This window comes from Anabrus simplex, chromosome 1 (genome assembly GCF_040414725.1).
Source record: "Anabrus simplex isolate iqAnaSimp1 chromosome 1, ASM4041472v1, whole genome shotgun sequence".
NCBI lineage: Eukaryota > Metazoa > Arthropoda > Insecta > Orthoptera > Tettigoniidae > Anabrus > Anabrus simplex.
In genome coordinates, this window is record NC_090265.1 from 564,526,985 (window position 1) to 564,540,306 (window position 13,322).

Sequence of the window (13,322 nt, forward strand, 5' to 3'; positions counted from 1 at the left end):
TAATTTAGTTAACAAAAACGTATGAAAGGAATTGCCGTTTCGATTTATAACTTATTTCACAATGACCATATTTAGATTGATCATTTTTGGGTCATATTTTATTTTTTACATCATATTTAGTCAATTTTTACTTCATACATTGACTGACAGAGCAAATGCAACACCAAGAAGGAGTGGTTCGAAAGGGATGAACGTTGGGGAAAAAACAGAGACGGCACGGACGAATAATTGATGTTTATTTCAAACCGATATGCAGGTTACACAATGCGCACGGCATCGACTCAGTAGGATGTAGGACCACCGCGAGCGGCGATGCACGCAGAAACACGTCGAGGTACAGAGTCAATAAGAGTGCGGATGGTGTCCTGAGGGATGGTTCTCCATTCTCTGTCAACCATTTGCCACAGTTGGTCGTCCGTACGAGGCTGGGGCAGAGTTTGCAAACGGCGTCCAATGAGATCCCACACGTGTTCGATTGGTGAGAGATCCGGAGAGTACGCTGGCCACGGAAGCATCTGTACACCTCGCAGAGCCTGTTGGGAGATGCGAGCAGTGTGTGGGCGGGCATTATCCTGCTGAAACAGAGCATTGGGCAGCCCCTGAAGGTACGGGAGTGCCACCGGCCGCAGCACATGCTGCACGTAGCGGTGGGCATTTAACGTGCCTTGAATACGCACTAGAGGTGACGTGGAATCATACGCAATAGCGCCCCAAACCATGATGCCGCGTTGTCTAGCGGTAGGGCGCTCCACAGTTACTGCCGGATTTGACCTTTCTCCACGCCGACGCCACACTCGTCTGCGGTGACTATCACTGACAGAACAGAAGCGTGACTCATCGGAGAACACGACGTTCCGCCATTCCCTCATCCAAGTCGCTCTAGCCAGGCACCATGCCAGGCGTGCACGTCTATGCTGTGGAGTCAATGGTAGTCTTCTGAGCGGACGCCGGGAGTGCAGGCTTCCTTCAACCAATCGACGGGAAATTGTTCTGGTCGATATTGGAACAGCCAGGGTGTCTTGCACATGCTAAAGAATGGCGGTTGACGTGGCGTCCGGGGCTGCCACCGCTTGGCGGCGGATGCGCCGATCCTCGCGTGCTAACGTCACTCGGGCTGCGCCTGGACCCCTCGCACGTGCCACATGTCCCTGCGCCAACCATCTTCGCCACAGGCGCTGCACCGTGGACACATCCCTATGGGTATCGGCTGCGATTTGACGAAGCGACCAACCTGCCCTTCTCAGCCCGATCACCATACCCCTCGTATGTCTGTCTGCTGGAAATGCCTCCGTTGACGGCGGCCTGGCATTCTTAGCTATACACGTGTCCTGTGGCACACGACAACACGTTCTACAATGACTGTCGGCTGAGAAATCACGGTACGAAGTGGGCCATTCGCCAACGCCGTGTCCCATTTATCGTTCGCTACGTGCGCAGCACAGCGGCGCATTTCACATCATGAGCATACCTCAGTGACGTCAGTCTACCCTGCAATTGGCATAAAGTTCTGACCACTCCTTCTTGGTGTTGCCTTTGCTCTGTCAGTCAGTGTATTTCGTCAATTTTGAGGTACGATTTCGTCACTTTTGAGGTCACATTTGCTTGCTTATTTGGGCTATTTTTAGGTCTTAAACATCCGAGCCCTACTTATCACACAGTTATCTGGATTACGCCCTAATTAGCCCTGCTGCATGGACTTTGGGAAACTCTGATAGGCTGCTGATAATTTTATTTTTCGCAATGGAACATGAACTCGTCTTTCTTCCCATTCATTTTTCCATCTGTGATTTGAGTGATCATAAATGGGACAAATTTTGCTGTGATCACAAATGGGACACCACCGATCTGAGGCGGAATTGAACCCGCCAATATGGGGTCAGCATGCCAGCTTTCAAAGGCCCAAGCCACTCAGCCCGACTGTATCACCTGAAACGTTCAAAATGTTGATTGATGTTCATATTCCGCAATCCATGTAAATAGGTATTTATTACCTCTGTTACCAAAATACCGTCTAAATCATGTGAAAGAAGCATTGTTCAGGCTGGGACGGAAGAGCTGCACAACGCACTTCGGTATTTACAATTTTGTGGAGGATTGGGTGTCCTTATCAATTGGCTGGACTCACAGCATTTCCACCTCTAAAATCTATGCTAGCGCTACAAAAATGAGGCTTACCAGGCAACATAAGAAGCAAGGGAGAAATGAAAGTGCTATTGCAGCATGAGTAGCCCTTTTAGTAGCACTTTTGAAAATATTAAGACGCACGAGTTGTGTTCGGAAGTTATTACTCACACCTCAGCAGCATCAATACTGTCAAGACAGAGACCTCAGAGGAAGCTCCATTTTGCCCTGGCGTGTGCTGAAAGACGGACGAAAAAATACTGCATCCATCAAGAAACAGGTATATCAAATTAAAGGTGGAAGGTCTACAAGTCTACAAGTCTACAAGTTAAATGTAAAATTTGTGAGCATATCAAGTTTCGCATTTGTCCTAATCCATAAAGATATTTCTGAAATTCAAAATTTTAAGTCTGAATTGCTACATCGTAGAAACATTTGCAAGGTTATAAATTGAAAATCTAGGATGTTCCTCACAACATTCTAAAGTATGTAAATATAGAAAAATAATATTTCGGGTCCTTGTATGAATTATCAGCGTAGTAACCTTCGGTTCAAAGGGCCCCGAGTTCAATTCTTGCCCGGGTAGGAAATTTTATTTTTATCGCCTCTGGCTCGGGAACTTCGTCTTTGTACTGTCTCCAACATCCCTGCAACTCATACACAATTCTATCCTTCACTGCCATACATGGCAGATGTCGCCCACCCTCGTTGGAGGTTCTGCCTTACAAGTGCTGCACAGGTGAGCCGAATATGACCTTGGACACTCCCGACACTAAAAGCCATAAAATAAATAAATAAATAAATAAATAAATAAATAAATAAATAAATAAATAAATAAATAAATAAATAAATAGAAAAAAACAAGTGTTACATAACCTTACAAACCAAACCCGTACAGTTAACATGACCCCCCCCCCCCCACCTACTCAACATAAAGCAGACCTTGAAGAATAATAAAATTGAATTTTAAAATTCTGTGACGTGGATTGATTAAATTTGATTCCAAAGATGTCTAATATATGCGATATAAAAACCACACAATGCCAAATGTTACACATGTTTGGAAACAAGTAGTGGTTATTCTAATCATTTTCAAGTGTACCGCACTCGAACGAGTACTAACTCCATATTTAATTTCTTCACACATTCCAGTTCTCTGCAATACAGCTAATGTAACCGCCTGATAGTCCCAAGCTCGATTCCAGGGTCCGTCACTGGATTGAGAAATAGGATTAGTATGCCTTCTAACTCTAAACACATAAAAGGATAACGAAGCTAACTCAGATTCCACGCTCGGTCACCCTAGAGTTGATCTCCAGGATTTTCTCCTCCAACTCCGGGTGAATGTGTAACTGGAAGTGATCGGCCTCTGGCAGGAAGGTATTTAACATATAGTTCACGGCTGTTCCTTTCACAGTCCTTGCCCAAGATAATTACGTAGAAAAATGCTGTCCAATAATGACAGGCCGTGATAAAAAAATAGATCAGAAAACATCCCTCTAATTCACTCGCGAGTATTCTTCTTTATAGCTTCCTTTCAATGTTTGGCTAGACTAGCTGAAGTACAGTGGCAGTCAGCTATCCCAATACCAGTCATCAGGTAGGAACAAGTGAGGAGTACTGTACAGCCAAAGGAAGTAATATGAACGAACACAAAGGAAATGGATAACAAAGGTTAAATAAATATTCCCAAAGTTTTATACTTTATAAAGAAATTTATTTAGAAATAAATAAGTGAAATTCATAACATTTTCATGTTAGTTTTCGTAAAGCTTTCAAAAAACGAAAGCAACACAAGTATGGCATTCATCGCATTGCTACGGTAGATCGGCCATGCAAAGGAGATGTCTTTTTTATCCGCCAGGAATGGCGTAGAGCAGGTCGAAATGTTCAGTCGAAGGAAGAAGAGGAGCAGAAAGGGAAGAGAAGAATACAGGGAGAGAATTAGAAAGCGTAGTGGGCGCCAAGACCAGCATAGGATACGTGAGCTACGGCGGGGGCGGCAGAGTAGGCTACAGCGGGGGCAGCGACGGCGGCACGGGCAAGACCGTGTCCGTAGGCGAGGGCGGGGGCGGCAGCCAGAGCGGGGGCAGCATAAGAGGGACGGGCATAACCTCCATAGGCGAGGGCGGGAGCGGCAGCGATGGCGGGGGCAGCATAAGCGGCACGAGCATAACCTCCGTAGGCGAGGGCGGGAGCAGCGGCGATGGCGGGGGCGGCAAGCCTGGTAGCGCCGTAGGCAGCGTGTCCGTGGAGAGAGCTGCCGAAGGCCTGTCCAGCAGCGCCGTAGGTCAGACCAGCGGCGGCACCACGGAGAGCAGGGGCGAAAGCGGCGGCACCAGCTCCGTAGGCGAGAGCGGGAGCGGCATAGCCGTAACCAGCGCCGTAAGCGAAAGCGTCGTTGCTCACACGGCTGTTGCTGATGCGCACGCTGGAGTAGGGGCTGTCTACAGCCTTGGAGTACTGGGTGATGACGTTGTTACCGCCAATTCCCTTAAGAGTGCTCTCCTGGGTGGATCCAAGGGAGCCGAAGTCGGCGGTGGCGGTGTTGATGCTGTAGGCGGCGGGGCCTCCGGCGTGAGCCACGGCCAGGGCAGCGGCGAGTACGAAAAGCTGTCAACAAACAAGGAAAACGCTCTTAATAATTAAAATTACTCGATAATTGTTTTGGGGTCAAATGCACAGACCTTACGTATCCACGACACGCAAGGAAAGTGCAAGTCTATACTGTGAGAACAGGGTTAAAACATTAGCAATAATCCCGTGCAATTAGTTATGAAAACCCACTCAGTGCAACAAAGGATAATGTCATCTTCTTTGCTGTTTGACCAATTGTCAAAATCAATGCAGCTATCAGTTGGCTGCTCTTCACTGGCAGCAAATTAAAATGTAGGAAACGAAACGCAAAACCATGTTCAGGGCTACCGACGGTGAGATTCGAACCCACCATCTACTGAATGCAATCTCACAGCTACGCGACCCTAAGCGTGCGGTAACTTGCTCGGTAATTTCTTTTGTTGAAGCCCACGACTTACGGATCAGTAGTGCTGACTATCGCTTTTATAAAATATAGCATGGTGCATTAACAATATACTATAGATCTACTGTATTACGTACTTCAAATTACTGATTGCGAGAAATGTATACCATACTTAATCGCTCCATATTGAAGAGACACTAATGTAGCCTTAAATTTCAAATATTCAAGGCTGCTTCCCTTCATCGTCTTTTAGTTATTTATATAGTATATGTATTTTTCAAAAGACATCGATTCACAAAAAGCGTGAATGACCGCAGGGATCCTGAATTTTTACAATTTAGGCGATGATAACCTAAAATATTGAAATTATTGTATAAAAAGGAAACACGAGATTTTTTTATCGTTTAGGAATAGTATAAGTGATGATTTAAGCTTGTCCTTTTATTTACAAGTTGCTTTACGTCGCACCGACACAGATAGGTCTTATGGCGATGACTGGACAGGAACGGGCTTGGAGTGGGAAGGAAGCGGCCGGGGCCCCAATTAAGGTACAACCCCAACATTTGCCTAGTGTGAAAATGGAAAACCACGAAAAACTACCTTCACGGCTGCCGACAGTGGGGGTCGAACCCACTATCTCCCGATACAGACCAGTTTTCTATGCGAATGTTATGTCTCTCACTCAGATATGGGATAAATGGTTCATAAATACTCTTCTTTTGCTGGTCAACTTCCTTGTCCTGGAATAAGTCTCTTCCGAACCGGATGGTTGGATCAAAAATAACAGCTGTTCGAGTCTGCTGATGCATGGCAAAATTATCTGCTCTACTATTGGACCCCGTGGAAAAAATACAATGTACTTCAAATCTGTCAGTGAAGAGGTTAAGTATGTGAAGATCCGCCTACAGTGAGGATTTCAGCAGGAGACAGAATTCCACTTCTAATACAAATTAATTTGCTTTTATCGGGATTGATTCTTAGAATAATTGATGCTAAAGAGTTTTCTGCTTGGAAGATAAGGCTGCTGATACTGTATTCGTCTTTCGCTATCAGGGCTCTTTCAAGCTCGGAATCCTTTTTTATTTGCGCTCCACTTGTTATGCCATCTCTTTCTGACTACAACCCCGTCATTCTCCGAGATGATTTCCTACTTCAGTAATGAGTCAGTATTATTATTATTATTATTATTATTATTATTATTATTATTATTATTATTATTATTATTATTATTATTATTATTATTATTATTATTATATGTGCGTGTTTAGTCTCTCTTCCAATCACGATATGCGAAGACATCGGAATACCGGAATAGGCCTGTTGTTTTGAAGGAGATATTGGTATTCTTACTGACAATGGTCAAGGGCTGCCTGGCCGAGGCGGTAAAGACGTGCTCGGTTCGCCCGGAAGGACGAATCCTCCGTCAGGAAGTCGTAAAATTTAAGAAACGAGATTTCCACTTTCGAAGGAGCACATGGCCCTTAGGTTCACTCAGACTACACAAAAAATGAGTACCAGATTAATTCCTGGGGTCAAAGGAGGCCGGGCGTAGAGCTAACCACTCAACCCCATCCAGTGCCGAGGTTCCGGATAGTGGAAACCTTTACCTTCCAACCCTCCAAGGGCCTTCATCGCCTGTACGGGGATGACTTTGCTTTGCTTTGCTTACCGACATTGGTCTCTTCCATTGACACACCCTTAATTGCCGATCGACTCATTCACAATAGGAACCCGTTATCATAAGAAATTGAGGTAACGTCCTAACAGGCCAAGCCACAGAGTAATCATAATAATAATAATAATAATAATAATAATAATAATAATAATAATAATAATAATAATAATAATAATAATCGTTTGGCCTCTGCTACCGAGTTGCTGATTTCTAAAGTGGGGCCATCTCGGCTACCTGCAAAACAAATTTCTACGTTCCAATTGTGCTGCTTTCTAGCGACGAAAGTGGAATTCTACTGGACGGGTAACGCCGAGTACGCCACAAGTCTTAAACAAAGCTGCAAAAATGACATGGAGGGCCAAGACTTTTGACCGACCATCAAATGTGGACTACCTCTGCCAGAATCAAACCCGCGTATTAGGGATTATGTGTCGAATACTCTACCACCGATCCAACGAGACAGATAGCCACAGAGTAAGACTCAAATCAATCATAACAAATCAGATCCATCTATCGGAAAATGTGAACTTGTTTTTATGCCCTTTAGTGTAACATTTGTCACCATCATCAATATCATCATCACCATATCAATCGATCAATGAATCAATCGAAAGAGAAGATGTTTTCTTGAACATATTGAGTATGATTCGAGACCACGCCCTCAGACTCCTAAAGTAGTCCATAGCCATGGCACATATTAACGAAAGGTTGCGCTTAATAAACGGTTAAGACTGATTTGCATTCAAAACCACCAGCAAGCTGTCACCGCAGATTAGTAATTCGAGAATGTCACTATTGCTCTGCTTCAATGGGGAAACATCCCAACACATCTTGACAATGTTAAAATATTAATAGTGATGAACATCAGGCCGGAATGATAAGTTCAAAGGCAGGAGGATGGACTATGGAGAGCACTGGATATAAAAAATTTCGAATTCCCATTTTCCCTCTCCTCTACATCCTTACTACAACCCCGAAATACCCCCTTAATCATATGAAGATATGTGTTACCTTTATTTACAGTCCCGTTACTATGATTACTCCAATGAACATCTTTCCTTATATTAACATCTTTCTGTGGACCTAGCGCCCGTTCCACTACATAATGTGCTCGAAATGGAACACATGTGTGTCAGGGACAGTCTAGAAACGTACGATAGCTTAGTGTACTGCTGTAAAGTATGCTTTTGTTCAGATGTGCGAATGTTTCTCTGATAAATCCTATCTTTCACGTACAGGTGAACCATGCAGATCTTGTAGCCCGTGTGTTGAAAAAGCCACTTTTTCTGCATCTGATGATCATGAAACCGGAGGTCGAGTTTTTGGTACGAATATACAGTAATACTCCCTTCACTCAGACCGTCATTATCAACGGAGACCAAGCAGAACGGCTACAGTGGCCCCCATCTGATAAATTGTGATTACAAAACTATATTATGTTACTTTCTCCAAGTTGACTCTGGATACAAAGGGCGAGTTGGAGAGTTGGTTCCTATCCTAATTCCCTTTTTTACCGCCAATAATTATGAATCGCCATTTTTGATACACCCTCAGTCTAGGTCCCACTTTAATGAACCCATTTACGCAGAACAAGAAATTCAAGAAATTCAACTTCACTGTCTCTGAGTCCAGATAAATATTTGCTTGAGAATTTTATGCTCCTCAAGTTGGCCAAAATTGTTCAAAGACATCATAGAGTCCTTAACTGTATAATGTAGGAAGCCTTCTGAACAAAACAAAACAAGTATCAACGTTATTTTGGAACTGTTCGCAAGTAAATCCCTGAGGTTCACTCAGCCTACACCAAAAATGAGTACCAGGTTAATTCCTGGGGACAAAGGCGGCCGGGCATAGAGCTAACCACTCTACCCCATCACGTGCCGCGGTTAACAATGGTGAAAGCCTTTACCTTCCACTCCTCCAAGGGCCTTCATGGCCTGTACGGAGGTGACTTTGCTTTGCTTTGCTTTTTTTGGCAAGTAAATAGAAAAATCATCATGTTACATCTTATTTCAGGTTCTATGCCGCTATCAGAACCCTAATCATAGACTCAGGTCATCAAAAAGGTATCACACATTTATGTGCATGTTCCTAAAGGAAGCAGTGGTTAAATCGTCCAGGGTTTCTCAAGTTTCTCAACATGCAAATGGGAAAAATATCCCACCGTGCGTCAGCCATCACTTGAAAGGGTTTTCTATTTTAGATCATAGCAAATAACACTGCAATCTCTCTTTCTTTCAGCCTTAGTCACTTTGAATTGTGCTGTTAGTATCCTTTTAACTCATAGGGCCTTATGACACACACTCAGACCGAGAGGCTAAACTGAGATGGTCTCTGAGCCAAAGTTAGCGGGTTCGATCTTGGCTCACTTCATTGAAGGAGCTCAAATACGCCAGCCTCGTGTCGGGATATTTATCAGCACGATATGAACTCCTATATTGCAAAATTCTGGCGACTTAGTATCTCCGAAAACAGTTTTTAAAAAGTAGTTCAATGAATGTAAAACCTATAACATTAAGACACGGTTTCTTTGACTCCCTGTTAAATTTTACTTGAAAGATGTTAACCAACAATTGTTATTAATCAAACACTCGACTTAAAAGTACTCTGTCTCACGAACGCGTTTCAAACCTTCGTTGGATATATTAGAGACAAACTGACACGTTTTCGTGAGATTTCTGAACTCGTTTGACAGTGAGCGTCTTTTGTTTCTGTACATAAGCGGTCAATATTGTAATTGGCGCACATGGTTTATGTTCTTATAGGTTATGGCTAGCGGAGACCACGAATACGTAAATATGAGCGGACCGGGCGAGTTGGCCGTGCGGTTAGGAGCGCGCAGTTGTGAGCTCGCATCCGGGAGATAGTGGGTTCGAACCCCACTGTCGGCAGCCCTGAAGATGGTTTTCCGTGGTTTCCCATTTTCACACCAGGCAAATGCTGGGGCTGTACCTTAATTAAGGCCACGACCGCTTCCTTCCCATTCCTAGGCCTTTCCTGTCCCATCGTCGACATAAGACCTATCTGTGTCGGTGCGACGTAAAGCAACTAGCAAAAAAATATGAGCGGTAAAAGGCTACGTACGCTTGATTACAATGAATACTAGAAAAATACTGTTTTATAGATTTAATTTGGAAAGTATGCGAGTGTGGCTGAAAATTAAATAACGGACGGTTATGGTTATATCACCAAATATTGGGTGTGATAAGCGACTCAAGTCTTGAACGACTTTGGGGTGTTCTTCTATTGACAATTTTTAAAAAATCGTTTTCACCTAGGAGAGGTTTTCTCTGCCTTCTTCAGTTTGTAGATAACCTCCATACAGCAATAAAACTTCAAATGCTACTACAGAGTTTAAAGTTGTAACAGTGGTTAAGAGGTTTGGGCTGGTGCCAAGTTAATTTAACTCAAGCATTAACAATTTGTTAGTTTTAACAGTAATATGTTGATGAGACGGTCATTTCGTAAAATTGAGTGTCTACTTAACATTAGTGTTAACACTTGAATAATTGAAGACATCGGGCATGTAACTCATTTTTCAAACCGAGAGAGTTGGCTCCACGTTACAGGCAGTCTATATATAACCTTACATTCAGGACATTGTGATTTCGAATTCCATCATCGGCAACCCTGAAAATGTTTTTCTATGATTTTTTAACCAGGGAAATGGTGGAACTGAACGCAATTAAGACCATGCTCGCTGCTTTTCCTGCCCTAACCTTTTCCCATACCATCGTCGTCGAAAATCTGTACATACTAGATGCCAAACTGACCGTAAATAAAGAAAGAAATACACATTCAAGTAGATGTCTTAAAGCTCTCACAATCTCTTAAATGATCGAGCAATTTCACTACTAAATATGGATTATGTAACTTTAAGATTGCCTTCGGGATAAAGTTGGTTCGAAACCGATCGTTGGCAGATCTGGATATGATTTCCCTCGTTTTCTTAATTTCACACCAATAAATACTGGGACTATACTGTACCTGAAAGGCCACAGTCGCTACTTTTTCTAGCGTCAACAAAAACATACCCGTGAGAGTGCGGCGTTGAATGGATAGCAGAAAAGACATTCAAAACACTGATCATCCGTTCCACGTTCGATCGTGGACAAAGAAGTCGAACGCCTAAAGAGCAAAATCGTAGGACTTGCTCCTGTTCACTCGTATTGACACCGTAGTACAACACGTTATCAGGGAGAATTCATTTTGCAGGTCTAAATGGCTCTGACGATAAGAACTTTGGCCTTCTGAGCCCAGTTCAATCTAATGGTATATAAAGTGTTAACATACACCAGCCCGACGCCAGTAGATTTATTACACGCAAAAAAGAAAATGCGTGACAAAATTCCGGCACCTCGGTGTATCCGTAAACCGTAAAAGTAGTAAGTGGAACGTCAAACCAGTATTATTATTATTATTATTATTATTATTATTATTATTATTATTATTATTATTATTATTATTATTATTATTATTATTATTAGTCACTTATGCTTTCAAGTATACTGTAGGTTCTGATCATGTTTTAAATTAAAAATTCAAACACTAGGAACATCACAGTTGTAGAAATTTCTGAACACGTACTAAAGCTGTTATTTAAACTTGAGATTATAAGTTAAAATTATCCGACCAAAATGTCTTATATTGTTTTTTTACATCACGAGCACACACTGGTTACCTTGAATGCCATGGTAATGTTGGTGGTTGTCTGGTTGAATTCAAGAGAACTGTACAGAACAGAGCAGCGCGGGTACCATATATATCCATCCACCATCACCCACCCCGCCCACTAGCACGGTCAAGGCAACTATTTGGGCCAAGTAAACGAGCTCATGTTGAAATTGTCGCGTAAGTTACCTAAACCACCTCACATGCGAAACTCAAGGTAGTCTACTTGGTTAGTAGTTGCACATTCCATCGCTTTGTAAGACATACAGTATGCGCTCGGCTTCCGTATTTTACAGGATGTTCACAATGTTAATCAGAGCTCCCTCTGTGGATTAGTGGTAGAGCATCCCAAGATAGCGGGCTCAAACCCCGCAGAAATAGTCGGAATTTTCAAGGGCAAGAAAAATTCCATTCACCACTCCACGTCGTACGATGTAGGCATGTTAAAGATCTCTGGTGACACATTTGGTGTTCACCCGACAAAATTCATTAAAACTCGGGACATTTATCAGCACGAAATGAACTCCTATATGGCAAAATTCCTGCGACTTGGCATCTCCGGAGAGAGTTTCGGTTTATTCTGACATCTAGTAGGATTAGAGAAAAAGGAACGTCGAAATTGACGAGCAGACAGCCAGATGGCGTCAAATCAAAATGTCTGCACACAATAGCTGAGGCATATTATTATTATTATTATTATTATTATTATTATTATTATTATTATTATTATTATTATTATTATTGTTATTATTATTATTATTATTATTATTATTATTATTATTATTATTATTATTATTATTATTATTATTAAATCCAGTCACGAATTAATTGCTCCCAGTTTTAAAATAAATCGCTTGTATGATTATTGAAATAGAGTCCCCATAGCACAAGAGCCTCGAACGGTCATGGCCTATAAGTGACCGCTGCTCAGTCCGAAGGCCTGAAGATTATGAGATGTCGTATGCTCAGCACGACGAATCCTCTCGACCGTTTTTCTTGGCTTTTTAGACCGGGGCTGCTTTCTCATCATTAGGCAGTGCTCAATTGTAATCACGTAGACTGAGTGGATCTCGAGCCAGCTCCCAGATGCAGGAAAAAGTCGAACCCGCGGCCTCCGGAGAAGACGTAGGAACGCTACAGGTATACGAAAATATATCTTTTTTTCTATTTTTTTAAGAAACCCGATGGCTTTTCTGGAACACTGGATTCCATGCTTGTATGCCTTTTCGCAAGATTATTTGTGAAATTTAATGAATGTCTTGTTTTTTGCTTTTTGTTTAAAGGGGCCTAACATCTAGGTCATCGGCCATGTAATGTATTTCATTTTGATATTTAGTACTATCAAAGGGAGTACTGAATAGGTGGACCCTTTCTACCCTTTGATAGTGATCAATTGTCAATACGGACCACAATGAAATTCATAACTTATGTTTTGATATTTACTCTAAACGTAATGGCATTAATGTGCCAATTATTTAAAAATATTTATGTACAGTAGAACTAAGATATGGATATAAACGTGGTGATGATGATGGACATTGCGTATCGCGGGTTTCTTCAAAAATTTGAGACACGGTCCACTTTCCTATGTTTCTATTTCAATATTCCTGTAAGATTTGTTTAATTGGTTCCTGACTAAATTAGATAAATAACCACAGTAGGGGAACAGGATTGTCCTTCACTCCCGAATGAATTTATACCAATTATTTTAAGAAATATAGGATTATTGAAATAGAGTCCTAGGAAAGTAGAGCTCAAAATGTTGAAGAAATCTGATGGCTCATTTCTTAGATACGTTGGGTAAATGTGATGCCCATGGCGTATGACTAAAATGGTTACAGAATGAAAAAAATTAAAGTGAATAACAATAAAACT

The 13,322-nt window shown here is 42.2% G+C and overlaps 1 protein-coding gene across 1 annotated transcript; it reads right to left on the reverse strand.

Annotated features, from left to right (window-relative positions):
* Window positions 1-4,065: 4,065 nt before the first annotated feature.
* LOC136869885 (cuticle protein 21.3-like) lies at window positions 4,066-11,469 on the reverse strand. The gene is made up of 3 exons (XM_067144883.2): window positions 11,458-11,469; window positions 4,476-4,734; window positions 4,066-4,424 (listed from the first exon to the last, which is right to left on the reverse strand). Exons 1-3 carry the CDS (start codon window positions 11,467-11,469, stop codon window positions 4,066-4,068), a joined length of 630 nt encoding a protein of 209 aa, XP_067000984.1.
* Window positions 11,470-13,322: the final 1,853 nt, after the last annotated feature.

What these genes read in the sequence shown, in the direction of transcription:
- LOC136869885 (XM_067144883.2), bottom strand. An exon ending in CGGCTATGCCGCTCCCGCTC is followed by an intron (nt 4,425 to 4,475) that starts TCGCCTACGGAG and finishes TCCGTGGTGCCG; the next exon opens with CCGCTGGTCTGACCTACGGC.